This window comes from Coregonus lavaretus (genome assembly GCF_964263955.1).
Source record: "Coregonus lavaretus genome assembly, chromosome: 18".
In the NCBI taxonomy this organism is placed as follows: domain Eukaryota; kingdom Metazoa; phylum Chordata; class Actinopteri; order Salmoniformes; family Salmonidae; genus Coregonus; species Coregonus lavaretus.
In genome coordinates, this window is record NC_140005.1 from 17,697,619 (window position 1) to 17,712,695 (window position 15,077).

At 44.1% G+C, this 15,077-nt stretch overlaps 1 protein-coding gene across 1 annotated transcript in view; it reads right to left on the reverse strand.

The window, feature by feature from the left end:
- LOC311145530 (connector enhancer of kinase suppressor of ras 3-like) overlaps positions 1-15,077 on the reverse strand; it is a gene marked incomplete at its 5' end in the record, with an annotated part of 91,559 nt that overhangs the window by 22,728 nt on the left and 53,754 nt on the right. The window contains 4 exons of the mRNA XM_084181795.1: positions 2,627-2,889; positions 8,660-8,746; positions 8,867-9,060; positions 11,235-11,371. Of these exons, the coding sequence (XP_084037921.1) occupies positions 2,627-2,889; positions 8,660-8,746; positions 8,867-9,060; positions 11,235-11,371 (681 nt within the window). The remainder of the gene's footprint in view (positions 1-2,626; positions 2,890-8,659; positions 8,747-8,866; positions 9,061-11,234; positions 11,372-15,077) is intronic.

The following is a 15,077-nucleotide window of genomic DNA, read 5'->3' on the forward strand; positions in this document are numbered from 1 at the left end:
CAGTTAAACTCTGGTGTTGTAACGCTTGTTATAAGCTATCCATAGAGTCTCACTAGGCTATCTGTACTGATTACAGAAGGCTGTCTGGCCAGTGACTCCAGAGGCCTAACCTACACATCTTTGTTCCCAAGGCTGATTGTAGACAAGCAGCTGTGAGCATCCTTTGAGCAGGGTGATCACAGAGCAGTGTGTCTACAGCCTCCAGAACCAGGCAGGACAGAGAAGAGTGCATAGCTTTGAACCCAGAGAAAATTATTGCTGGTGATGTTGAAACAGTATTTTGTCACCCGCCAATGCAGCATCAATCTGTGACAGTAAAGAGTTCCTATATGCATAGCTTTTAAAGAGGCCACCATTGGCAGTGTGTAATTTAACAGAATGGTAACAAGGGCCTGACATGAAAATAAATAAACAGAAATATAAGTACAGTAGAAACCTGGAAACCCTTTTTTCTTTGTTTCTCAAATAATAACACACCGTTGGAAATAAAATCTAATGAAATCAAACCCTTTTGCAGGGAGTATCTCAAAGATAACATGATGATATACAGTGCATTCGGAAAGTATACAGACCCCTTGACTTTTTCCACATTTTGTTATGTTACAGCCTTATTCTAAAACTGATTAAATTGTTTTTTCCCCCCTCATCAATCTACACACAATACCCCAAAATGACAAAGCAAAAACAGGTTTTTAGACATTTCAGTTAAAAAAAAGAAAACGGAAATATCACATTTACATAAGTATTCAGACCCTTTACTCAGTACTTTGTTGAAACACCTTTGGCAGCGATTACAGCCTTGAGCCTTCTTGGGTAGGACGCTACAAGCTTGGCACACCTGTATTTAGGGAGTTTCTCCCATTCTTCTCTACAGATCCTCTCAAGCTCTGTCAGGTTGGATTGGGAGCATCACTACACAGCTATTATCAGGTCTCTCCAGAGATGTTTGATCAGGTTCAAGTCTGGGCTCTGGCTGGGCCACTCAAGGACATTCAGAGACTTGTACCGAAGCCACTCCTGCGTTGTATTGGTTGTGTGCCTAGGGTCGTTGTCCTGTTGGAAGGTAAACCTTCGCCCCAGTCTGAGGTCCTGAGCAATCTGGAGAAGGTTTTCATCAAGGATCTCTGTACTTTGCTCCGTTCAGCTTTCCCTCGATCCTGACTAGTATCCCAGTCCCTGCCGCTGGAAAAACATCCTCACAGCATGATGAGCCACCACCATGCTTCACCGTAGGGATGGTGCCAGGTCTCCTCCAGACGTGACGCTTGACATTCAGGCAAAATAGTTCAATCTTGTTTCTCACGGTCTGAGAGTCCTTTAAGTGCCTTTTGGCAAACTCGAAGCGGGCTGTCATGTGCCTTTTACTGAGGAGTGTCTTCCGTCTGGCCACTCTACCATAAAGGTCTGATTGTCTGATTGGTGGAGTGCTGCAGAGATGGTTGTCCTTCTGGAAGTTTCTTCCATCTCCACAGAGGAACTCTAGAGCTCTGTCAGAGTGACCATCGGGTTCTTGGTGACCTCCCAGACCAAGGCCCTTCTCCCCCGATTGCTCAGTTTGGCCAGGCGGCCAGCTCTAGGAAGAGTCTTGGTGGTTCCAAACTTCTTCCATTTAAGAATGATGGAGGCCACTGTGTTCTTGGGGACCTTCAATGCTGCAGAACGTTTTTGGTACCCTTCCCCAGATCTGTGCCTCGACACAATCTTGTCTCAGAGCTCTACGGACAATTCCTTCAACCTCATGGGTTTGTTTTTGCTCTAACATGCACTGTCAACCATGGGACCTTATATAGACAGGTGTGTGCCTTTCCAAATCATGTCCAATCAATTGAATTTACCACAGGTGGACTCCAATCAAGTTGTAGAAACATCTCAAGGATGATCAATGGAAACAGGATGCACCTGAGCTCAATTTCAAATCTCATAGCAAAGGGTCTGAATACTTCTGTAAATAAGGCATTTCTGTTTTCGCTTTGTCATTATGGGGTATTGTGTGTCAATTGATGAGGAAAAAAATCTATTTTAGAATAAGGCTGTAACGTAACAAAATGTGGAAAAAGGGAAGGGGTCTGAATACTTTACGAATGCACTGTAAGTAAACATTTTTTTACAAAAGAGTTCCCATGAAGGTACAAGGCCGATATGTCCTAAAACCTGAATCATTCCTCTTGTCCATTTGTAGACAGACATTTCGTCTTGGTAAAACCTCTAGCTCCAAATATTATTGTTCTCATGCATGTGCTGGGTGTGGCAGCCAGCTCACTACGTATTCCTATGTTTATCTGATTGTGTGGCTGAGATGGGATTGGTTGGTAGGGGACTGGGATTGGTTGGTTGTTGGTAGGGGACTGGGATTGGTTGGTAGTCGATAGGGGACTGGGATTGGTTAGGAGATGATGTAACAGAATGCAGTGAGTTAACTACTAAAGTAGTTTGGTGGTGTAGCAGTACAGTAGTAGTAGTAGTAACACCGGGGAGGCAGGGAGAAAGTATGAGAGAGAAGAAGGAGAGCCCACTGCAAACAGCCGGAGGACAAAAGGCACTGAGGAGGACAGACAGGAACAGGAAGCCCCGGACAGGAAGCGCATCATCATTGAGTCAATAGCTTAAGCCGTGTGATCCAACTGACCAGTAGCGAGGGCTCTGCCGGGGGGCGTTTGGAGGCGGGGGCTATGGGGGTCTTTTTGCTGTCCAGGTCATGGTCCTGGTAGGGGATGGTGGCGCTGTTGTGGAGGTCCTGGTTGGCATAGTAGCGGCTGCCCCGGATGTGGTCCACCCCTCGGACCAGCTGCTGTTCCCCCACTGGCCTGTAGGGCGGCGCCACTGACGTGACCTCCTCAGCGATGGTGGGGATCCGCTCATTACTCAGGTATCTGTACAGGAGATCCTCGCCTGGAGGGAATAGTGGAGGGAAATACACATCTTTAGTACAATTGTCTTAGAAAGTCATGTACAAACAACACACGTTACTGAGAATAGGTTGTTGATTTTAGGGCATATCTTCAGTAGGCCTAAAATGTATTATAGAGAAGCACTGTTACATAAAATGAGGAGTACAATTGATCTCTACAGCATGTGTTGGCCATGGAAGGACAGAGCATTGCACAGGCATCTCGGCCAATTAAAGCATTCTCCCACTCCTCTACCATTGCAGTGTAATTGGGTTTCCAGCAGTTTGATAGCTCTGTCTGTGCATTCACAACCGTGTGTCTGTCCTCTCCAAGGAGACCAGGGGATGAAGAACTGATCTTATTGGTGTAAACCAGGGATTGGAAAACCGGAAAAGAACAAGGATCAGAACTGGGAACAAAAGTGTTGTAGATCTATACTGTTCCGGAACAGAACTGTTATTTTAAAATGGGAACTGGTTAATAATGTTATTTTACCTTATATACCATACACCAGGATATTTGGAAATAGCCATTGGATGGTTTTTCAATACCTTCAAAACAAAACAAAAATTTTTCTCAATAAATTGTAATATTTGTAGCTACTTTAAATAAATAATTCCAGTCAACTTGTGCAATACATTAGGAGGTAAAGCAGATTGCGTTCTTCATTTCACCGTTCACATCCTTTTACATTATGAAGCTTACCGTAGTTCCCCAGAACAGGTGAGCCAGTCACGTGTTTTTGTAAATAACACAATGGGAGAAAGCGGGAGTCCAGCTGTCCAGCTGTGTATTGAGTCCAGCTGTGTATTGACAGGGCTCGCGTTTTATATTGAAAGTCAGTGTTGTTGTTTTTTCTTCAATAGAGTGATCAGGGACATGCAACTATAGTTTTCTTTCACAGAAAATACATTAGTGCAACACATTCATCAGAAAATAGCTTCATTGTCATCAGATGACAACAGAAGTGCAACACTATTTGGCTGGCAGCCACACAAGTAAATGAGCTTACAATGAAAAAGCAAGGTCTATTTTTGAGGAAGAAAATAACTATGCATGGCCATCATATTTCTAATGTTCATCATAGAAAGAATGTAACCAGCTACATTTCCTAATGTTTTGCTTAAGTTAATCTAGCATTTTACCGGAGAAAAGTAGGCTGACTACACCGAGAAAAGTACCAGAGAAAAGTAGGCTGGCTACACCGAGAAAAGTACCAGAGAAAAGTAGGCTGGCTACACCGAGAAAAGTACCAGAGAAAAGTAGGCTGGCTACACCGAGAAAAGTACCAGAGGAAAGTAGCTCCACATCAGTCAGAGCAGTCAGAGGGCAGTCTTTTGATAGAATGCCCATTCGTGAATTATCATCCGAGTGGCAAAGTGCAACTTAAGCACAAAATGAGTTTGATGCTGAGCAGAAATTACAATAAGAAGCATTTTAGATCTGCATTTACAAAACGCAGCAAGATATTTCTTATGCGTTTAATATTTTTTTCCTGCGTGAAAAACTAAGTATTATGCGTTAGGGCGACCCCTAAGTTTAACTTGCTAGTTATCTATACTGAACAAAAATATAAATGTATAGTGTTGGTCCCATGTTTCATGAGCTGAAATAAATGATCCCAGAAATGTTCCATGCGCACAAAAAACGTATTTCATTTCTCTCAAACGTGAACCTTGTGCTGGGGACAATAAAAGGCCACTAGTCATCAAGTTTTGAAGGAGCATGCAATTGGCATGCTGACTGCAGGAATGTCCACCAGAGCTGTTGACAGAGAAATGAATCCGGCTTCTTCACTTGAGGGATCGTCTGAGACCAGCCACCCGGACAGCTGATGAAACTGAGTATTTCTGTCTGTAATAAAGCCCTTTTGCGGGGAAAAACTCAGTCTAATTGGCTGGGCCTGGCTCCCCACTGGGTGGGCCTGGCTCCCAAGTAGGTGGGCCTATGCCCTCCCAGGCCCACCCATGGCTGCGCCCCTGCCCAGTCATATGAAATCCATAGATTAGGGCCTAATTTATTTATTTCAATTGACTGATTTCCTTATATGAACTGTAACTTAGTAAAATCGTAGAAATTGTTGCATGTTGCGTTTATATTTTTGTTCAGTATAAGTGGCAATGTTCCCTCTTATCTGTGCACGTGTGCAGGTACGCAGCTCCTCCGGGACTGCCGCGCAGAAGAAATATCAGCCTGTGCAGAGAAGTACGAGATTGAACTTCACTCAACTTTCTAGAGTTTTCCCCTTTAGTTAAAGGAACGGTTCACCCATTTTGAATGTTATATTGTTTTTGTGCATCTCTGAGTGATGTTCTATCGATTCCCTGGGTCATTTCATGTTTTCATGTGTATCTGAGTTATTGGCGTTCAAGCAGGCAGAAATCCGGCCGGTTTTACGTAGCACCATGATATAGTCGCTCTCTCTACACTAGAAGTTAATAGGAATACGACTTTAAGATTGAAAAAACGTTATCATACATGTCAGATTTAAATACTGGCCGATGTCATAACGCAGTAAGTTGTCTTCTCTCGAAAGAGCCATTGATAATATTTTTGCGATATTCCTACCTCGAGAAATGTGTAATTTAACATAGCACATTTTTCCTATTTGTCTGCATCCAGGGTGCATTGCATGGTGCTGTAGCCAGAGATATTATAGAAAGGAGATAGGAATCCAATTAATGAAGGAACGTATAATGCCCCACCCAGCAGACTGTCGACCAATCACGTTCACGTTGTCATGCTGCGTCACACGGTTGCTAAGCTAATCGTCACGCAATCCCTTCTCAAAGTCAATGTATATGTCGAGAAACGTGCCTATTTTCCTCGAAAGTACGTAATGTCATGATTCCAAAGCTATACGATACTACAGATAGCAAGTTAATTATCTCACATCTCGGAAAATATTTGTAATGCTGTAATTCTTGTTGACGAAATCTGTGCTAATTTTTGGTTTTTGAGCTAGCGCCCAATAGACTCCCATTCACTCCTTGAAGGACCAGGTCCAGGTCCACCTCTACAAGGCAGCAATCCCAACTTTTGCCAGGACCCTGAAGGACGTCGCCCTCAACCACAGCCCCAGTACTTCACACACGAGCAACGGACTCCCCGCCCAGACCAGCGAGACACCCTCCCAGACCCCCTCCCGAAGGACCTGCACCGAGAAAACCCACGCCAAGAGGACCTACACCCAGACTACAGCATCACTAGTCACATCCCCACCACCTGCAAACAAACCCTGGCCACACCCTATATAGGCCCCCCCAAATCAGACCTATGCCCCTTCTGCCACCCCCATGCCCCCCGCCCCCGCCCCTGCAGCAAAGACCGCACATTTGCCCAGGCCGTGATCAGAGCAACAGGCCCAACCCCCACTAATATACCTGCCCAAGCCCCATTCTGCGACCTAAGAGGTACAGTATGTATCAGATGCTCAATATGCTCTGCTCACACCTACTGTAATGGTCCGACCCTAAATCACACGAAAACAACACTAGACACTATGGAACACAAAACTTTTACTATCTCATCCAGGTCTGAGGTCATCTGCCTTTGGCCTAAAGAGCAGGAACCCAGACTTCATCAAAGAAATTGGAAATACAGACATTGTCATCCTGCAAGAGACAGGGAATAGAGGAGACGGACCCACTGGTTGCCCTCTTTAAGGAATACCTGGGATAGGATAAAGTAATCCTTCTACCCCCCCCCCCAACCCCCCCCCAAAAAACAACAACATTGTAAAGTGGTTATCCCACTGGCTATAAGGTGAATGCACCTATTTGTAAGTCGCTCTGGATAAGAGCGTCTGCTAAATGACGTAAATGTAAATGTAAAATGTAAAGAGAGCTGATAGTCCCATCCACCAAACTACCAGGTGTGAAACATGGGGTATGCTAATTTGGTATAGAGCAGACCTAACCCACTCTATTCAATTAGTCAAAACAGGAAACATTTTACTAGAAATTAATAAGGACATTATCTCAACAGAAAAATGTCCTCATGTGTGCTACCTATACATTCCTTCAATTCTGACCAGTTTCCCAGTCCCTGCCGATGAAAACATCCCCACAGCATGATGCTGCCACCACCATGCTTCACCAACTTTAGTTGTTCTACAAACGTTGGGCTATATGTTTCACAACGTTCAAGTTTGTGTTAGCTTTCTGTTGTGTTTGAGAAGTCAAAGCCCTTTGGATGAGTTCTGTACAGCTGCCACTGCAGCTTGAATACCTTGCGTCTTTCTCTCCGTTTTGGGCCCGTCTGCTCCTCCCCTATCTTCTCTGAGCAGACTCCCAGACTCCACAAAGACACAGTGTGTACACAGTACTGTTCTTCCTTTAGACAAGCATGCGTCAAAACTTTGTTCATTTGCACAATGTCTCTCGTTCACATTTGCTTTTAAAATGTCAAAATTCACCAAAAATGACATTCGGTAGCTCCTACCTATACATGTATAACTTTAATGAGCTGGATTTTTACATTTTTAGTCATTTAGCAGACACTCTTATCCAGAGCGACTTACAGTTAGTGAGTGCATACATTTTCATACTGGATTGCCTGACTTTGCAATTTTTTATTTTAGTTTGCGCTCGTTAGCATATTTAGCTAGCAGCCTTCATGGAAATGCGCTATTACTTGTGCTAATTTTGTTAGCATTCTGGTAATAGACGCCCAACGGCCTTTTTTTGCATTTTTTGGCGCTCCCTTGTGTACTAAGCCAGTAATAACGTAAATTCCTGTGTGAGAGAAGGACGGTATGAGGATATGAAAATCTGGACACCACCCAACCCTACTGCCTGCCAACTGAAAAGATTTGCCAGTGTGTGTGCGTGTGTAGGCTACCTGCTCCTACCCCTCTGAAGCATAGGCTGCTGTAGCATGATTCAGAAATGTGGGAGAGAATTTTAATTACAGAAGAATGGATTAACTTTTTCAATGCTAGTTAAGGTACTATAGTTATCATGTTTCACATTAGATTTATTAACTACAAAAAAGTAAGACGTGTTTTTAATTCTGGTGCCGCTCTGCACACACAAGCTTGTTAGCTAGCTAGCTAGCTCTGGTCCAACGTTAAGCCAACTCTCTAAAATTCAAAGACATTCAAAGGTCCTCCATAGAAGCCACTCCTCCGTAGGTATATTTCTGTCTGCCTAATTCAGTTAATGCATGTCATAACAAGATGCCCAGCTCTTCAAGCCAAGCCTCCTCCTCCACCACCCTCTCTCACTTTCTCCCCACCCGCAAAATTTCAGTCGCATTCCGCGCCCTAAACTTGTCTGTCCATCGCGCGTATAAACAACTATAGCTTTCCTGCTCCTAAGCTGCTCTTTCCACACTGATTGGTGAAGAGGTTTAAAAAGGAACAGAAAAGAACGATATAAACTGGTACTTTTTTTTGGGTTCGAACCGGTTCAGAACGTTCTTTTGCAGGTCGAAACACTGGAATGGAACGAAAAAAATAATGGAACGATTGGAAAATAACTTTGGTTCCAACCCCTGGTGTAAACTCTAGTTAATCCCATTTAGGCAAGAGGTACATAATGGCTCTCAGTTGACACTAATCACTTGGTTCATTCATTGGTAAATGAAGCAGAGGTACCAGGCCTCCAAGGTCATTGGAGGGGTAAATTCTACCATGTGTTCTCATTTATTTAGCTGTTGAAGGTGTGAATTGGATAATCTGATTGAGGTTGTGGTCAATTAGATTACTGTTGGTTAAATTGTTATTCTGCAGTTACTCAGAAGACGGGTGGTTGGCATGTGTTTGTTACCTTTCCGGCCTTGTGCCCAGGGCTTGGCATAGGGGTCTGCCAGTCCAAGACAGGTGTCCACTGGCATGGAGAGGGGGCGTGGCTTACCTAAGCAGGAAGAACAGAAAAAAAAGTTTGAATATTTTCTCTCACTGGTTTTGAATATTGGCTTGAATTCTAGAATGAGTGGGCCTTGTGTGTGTGGTGACTGTGGGGGATGATACTAACCACGAGACGAGGTGTTGCGTTCCCTCATCCTGGGCTGAATGACGTTGGCCTCGATGGGGTAGACCACGCCCAGCTTGTCGTAGTCTGCGATGGTGAAGCGTCTTTGACTCTCCAGGTCCAGGAAGGAATTGGGCGACTCTGAACCCTTTGGTCTGATCTTACTGATGCTGGAGTAAGAGCTGATCTTACTCTCTCTGTGGACAGAAAATACTGATCAACATCAACGTCTCATTTCAAATAGGTGAGAGCACAAGGAGGGAGATCAAATGAGTAAAATGTGTTTTATGCTGTTGCTCAGTCCTTAACTAAATCAACAACCTGTTGAATATGATTCACCATCTGAACATGCAGCATACAGTGAGGGAAAAAAGTATTTGATCCCCTGCTGATTTTGTACGTTTGCCCACTGACAAAGAAATGATCAGTCTATAATTTTAATGGTAGGTTTATTTGAACAGAGAGAGACAGAATAACAACAACAAAATCCAGAAAAACACATGTCAAAAATGTTATAAATTGATTTAAATTTTAATGAGGGAAATAAGTATTTGACCCCCTCTCAATCAGAAAGATTTCTGGCTCCCAGGTGTCTTTTATACAGGTAACGAGCTGAGATTAGGAGCACACTCTTAAAGGGAGTGCTCCTAATCTCAGTTTGTTACCTGTATAAAAGACACCTGTCCACAGAAACAATCAAACAATCAGATTCCAAACTCTCCACCATGGCCAAGACCAAAGAGCTCTCCAAGGATGTCAGGGACAAGATTGTAAACCTACACAAGGCTGGAATGGGCTACAAGACCATCGCCAAGCAGCTTGGTGAGAAGGTGACAGTTGGTGCGATTATTCGTAAATGGAAGAAACACAAAAGAACTGTCAATCTCCCTCGGCCTGGGTCTCCATGCAAGATCTCACCTCGTGGAGTTACAATGATCATGAGAACAGTGAGTTATCAGCCCAGAACTACACGGGAGGATCTTGTCAATGATCTCAAGGCAGCTGGGACCATAGTCACCACGAAAACAATTGGTAACACACTACGCCGTGAAGGACTGAAATCCTGCAGCGCCCGCAAGGTCCCCCTGCTCAAGAAAGCACATATACAGGCCCGTCTGAAGTTTGCCAATGAACATCTGAATGATTCAGAGGAGAACTGGGTGAAAGTGTTGTGGTCAGATGAGACCAAAATCGAGCTCTTTGGCATCAACTCAACTCGCCGTGTTTGGAGGAGGAGGAATGCTGCCTATGACCCCAAGAACACCATCCCCACTGTCAAACATGGAGGTGGAAACATTATGCTTTGGGGGTGTTTTTCTGCTAAGGGGACAGGACAACTTTACCGCATCAAAGGGACGATGGACGGGGCCATGTACCGTCAAATCTTGGGTGAGAACCTCCTTCCCTCAGCCAGGGCATTGAAAATGGGTCATGGATGGGTATTCCAGCATGACAATGACCCAAAATACATGGCCAAGGCAACAAAGGAGTGGCTCAAGAAGAAGCACATTAAGGTCCTGGAGTGGCCTAGCCAGTCTCCAGACCTTAATCCCATAGAAAATCTGTGGAGGGAGCTGAAAGTTTGAGTTGCCAAACGTCAGCCTCGAAACCTTAATGATTTGGAGAAGTTCTGCAAAGAGGAGTGGGACAAAATCCCTCCTGAGATGTGTGCAAACTTGGTGGCCAACTACAAGAAACGTCTGACCTCTGTGATTGCCAACAAGGGTTTTGCCACCAAGTACTAAGTCATGTTTTGCAGAGGGGTCAAATACTTATTTCCCTCATTAAAATGCATATCAATTTATAACATTTTTGACATGTGTTTTTCTGGATTTCTGTTTTGTTACTCTGTCTCTCACTGTTCAAATAAACCTACCATTAAAATTATAGATTGATCATGTCTTTGTCAGTGGGAAAACGTACAAAATCAGCAGGGAGGGAGAGAGAGAGAAACGGCGAGAGAGAGAGCGAGAGAGACGAAGGAGTCAGATGAAACAGAGGCTGTTGCATAATGTGTCTGCGGGGGGAGCGGAGCGGGATGAATGTGCTCTGTTGTAGGGGTTTATGGGTGTAAGGCGAGAGATCAGGGGGCTGAAACACACTCCTTATCCAGACCTCAAAGGCAGGAGAACAGAGCAGGAGAATGTAGCTAGAGAATCAAGGGCCGGCTATCTGTGGGCGCGTGGCTCCCTCAATGCAGGGTTACAGGGATCCACACATACGTCTAACTCACCCTGAGGTGTAGGTTTAGGCCAGGAGTTTTTACAGAACCCAAAGTACTCTAGGCTTAGGACTAGGCCTGGTTAAATGCCTAGGAAAACCCCTGACCCTAGTGTATGGCAGTGATTGGAGAAGGGGGTGCAGGACTTACAGGGTTACACACCGTGGGGTGTAGGGTACCGAGGGGGGAGGGGGGATGTACAGGTCCAGGATGGCGGGTTTCTCCTTCTTGGTGGAGCTGTCTGTGGAACAACCTGGAGACTGGGGTTTGTTCAGGGAAGGGGTGCTCTAAAAATAAATAAATATATATATTTATACACACACACACAATCTGTCAGAAAATGCTCCCCTCATAGAACTTACTGTAAATTATTGTGGGAAAACGGCCAGCAGCATAGCTATGTCTCAAGAGGTGTCTACTTTTTAGAAAATCTACTAACTTGTTGGCAAGGAAGAGCGTTTCCCCCATATGTCACATATGTCACATATAGTCTACTCTAGCTGATTACTTTTGTCTTTTTAAACTTCCAACATTCATCACCAAAATGGATGGTTGATTACCTCAATTGTCTGCTACTGTATTTACATTCCCTGGCAAAGGCATTTAAAACACTACTTGTTAGGAAAGAGGTGGATCATGACACATATGGCAGGTCCTACATTATAGCTGCATGCCTGTCTCTTTACATCTACAGTGCATTCAGAAAGTATTCAGACCCCTTCACTTTTTCCACATTTTGTTATGTTACAGCCTTATTCTAAAATGGATGTAAAAAAAAAATGTCATCCTCATCAATCTACACACAATACCCCATAATAACAAAGCGAAAACAGGTTTTTAAAAACAGAAATACCTTATTTACATACACTACCGGTCAACAGTTTTAGAACACCTACTCATTCAAGGGTTTTTCTTTATTTTTTACTATTTTCTACATTGTAGAATAATAGTGAAGACATCAAAACTATGAAATAATACACATGTAATCATGTAGTAACCAAAAAAGTATTAAACAAATCAAAACATTTTATATTTGAGATTCTTCAAAGTAGCCACCCTTTGCTTTGATGACAGCTTTGAACACTCTTGGAATTCTCTCAACCAGCTTCATGAGGTAGTCACCTGGAATGTATTTCAATTAACAGGTGTGCCTTCTTAAAAGTTCATTTGTGGAATCGCTTTCCTCCTTAATGCGTTTGAGCCAATCAGTTGTGTTGTGACAAGGTAGGGAGGATATACAGAAGATAGCCCTATTTGGTAAAAGACCAAGTCCATATCATGGCAAGAACAGCTCAAATAAGCAAAGAGAAACGACAGTCTATCATTACTTTAAGACATGAAGGTCAGTCAATATGGAACATTTAAAGAACTTTGAAAGTTTCTTCAAGTGCAATCGCAAAAACCATCAAGAGCTATGATGAAACTGGCTCTCATGAGGACCGCCACATAATGGAAGACCCAGAGTTACCTCTGCTGCAGAGGATAAGTTCATTAGAGTTACCAGCCTCAGAAATTGCAGCCCAAATAAATGCTTCACAGAGTTCAAGTAACAGACACATCTCAACATCAACTGTTCAGAGTAGACTGTGTGAATCAGCCCTTCATGGTCAAATTGCTGCAAAGAAACCACTACTAAAAGGACACCAATAAGAAGAAGAGACTTGCTTGTACCAAGAAACACACGCAATGGACATTAGACCAGTGGAAATTTGTCCTTTGGTCTGGAGTCCAAATTGGAGATTTTTGGTTCCAGCTTTGTGAGATGATCTCCACATGTGTATTTCCCACCGTAAAAATGGAGGAGGAGGTGTTATGGTGTGGGGGTGCTTTGCTGGTGACACTGTCTGTGATTTATTTAGAATTCAAGGTACACTTAACCAGCATGGCTACCACAGCATTCTGCAGCGATACGCCATCCAATCTGGTTTGGGCTTAGTTTTTCAACAGGACAATGACCCAACACACCTCCAGGCTGTGTAAGGGCTATTTTACCAAGAAGGAGAGTGATGGAGTGCTGCATCAGATGACCTGGCCTCCACAATCCCCCGACCTCAACCAAATTGAGATGGTTCGGGATGAGTCGGACTGCAGAGTGAAGGAAAAGCAGCCAACAAGTGCTCAGCATGTGGGAACTCCTTCAAGACTGTTGGAAAAGCATTCCAGGTGAAGCTGGTTGAGAGAATGCCAAGACTGTGCAAAGCGGTCATCAAGGCAAAGGGTGGCTATTTGAAGAATCTCAAACATATTTTGATTTGTTTAACACTTTTTTGGTTACTACCCTGATTCCATATGTGTTATTTCATAGTTTTGACGTCTTCACTATTATTCTACAATGTAGAAAATAGTAAAAATAAAGAAAAACCCTTGAATGTTCTAAAACCTTTGACCGGTAGTGTAGGTATTCAGATCCTTTGCTATGAGACTCGAAATTGAGCTCAGTTGCATCCTGTTTCCATTGACCATCCTTGAGATGTTTCAACAACCTAATACCACCTGTGGTAAATTCAATTGGTTGGACATGATTTGGAAAGGCACACACCTGTCTATATAAGGTCCCACAGTTGACAGTGCATGTCAGAGCAAAAACCAAGCCATGAGGTCGAAGGAATTGTCCGTAGACCTCAGAGACAGGATTGTGTCGAGGCACAGATCTGGGGAAGGGTACCAAAACATTTCTGCAGCATTGAAGGTCCCCAAGATCACAGTGGCCTCCATCATTCTTAAATGGAAGAAATTTGGAACCACCAAGACTCTTCCTAGAAGAAACAAACTGAGCAATCGGGGGAGAAGGGCTTTGGTCAGAGAGGTGACCATGAACCCGATTGTCACTCTGACAGAGCTCCAGAGTTCCTCTGTGGAGATGGGAGAACCTTCCAAAAGGCCAACCATCTCTGCAGCACTCCACCAATCAGGCCTTTATGGTAGAGTGGCCAGACGGAAGCCACTCCTCAGTAAAAGGCACACAAGGTCTGATGAAACCAAGATTGAACTCTTTGGCCTGAATGCCAAGCGTCACATCTAGAGGAAACCTAGCACCATCCCTACGGTGAAGTAACCTCCCGAGTGGCGCAGTGGTCTAAGGCACTGCATCGCAGTGCTAGCTGTGCCACTAGAGATCCTGGTTCGAATCCAGGCTCTGCTGTAGCCGGCCGCAACCGGGAGACCAATGGGGCGGCGCACAATTGGCCCAGCGTCGTCCAGGGTAGGGGAGGGAATGGCCGGCAGGGAGGTAGCTCAGTTGGTAGAGCATGGCGTTTGCAACGCCAGGGTTGTGGGTTCGATTCCCACGGGGGGGCAGTATGAAAATAAAAAAGAATAATGTATGCACTAACTGTAAGTCGCTCTGGATAAGAGCGTCTGCTAAATGACGTAAATGTAAAAAAAATGTAAATGTGAAGCATGGTGGTGGTAGCATCATGCTGTGTGGGTGTTTTTCAGCAGCAGGGACTGGGAGACTAGTCAGGATCGAAGGAAACACGAACGGAGAAAAGTACAGAGAGATCCTTGATGAAAACCTGCTCCAGAGTGCTCAGGACCTCAGACTGGGGCGAAGGTTCACCTTCCAACAGGACAACGACCCTAAGAATACAACGCAGGAGTGGCTTCGGCACAAGTCTCTGAATGTCCTTGAGTGGCCCAGCCAGAGCCCGGACTTGAAACCGATAAAACATCTTAGGAGTGACCTGAAAATAGCTGTGCAGCGACGCTCCCCATCCAACCTGACAGAGCTTGAGAGGATCTGCAGAGAAGAATGGGAGAAATTCCCCAAATACAGGTGTGCCAAGCTTGTAGCGTAATACCCAAGAAGACTTGAGGCTGTAATCGCTGCCAAAGGTACTTCAACAAAGTACTGAGTAAAGGGTGTAAATACTTATGTAAATGTGATATTTCTGTTTTTTAAAGTTGTTTTTTATAAATTTGCTAAACAAATAAGTAACCTGTTTTTGCTTTGTCATTATTGGGTATTGCGTGTAGATTGATGAGATGTTTATT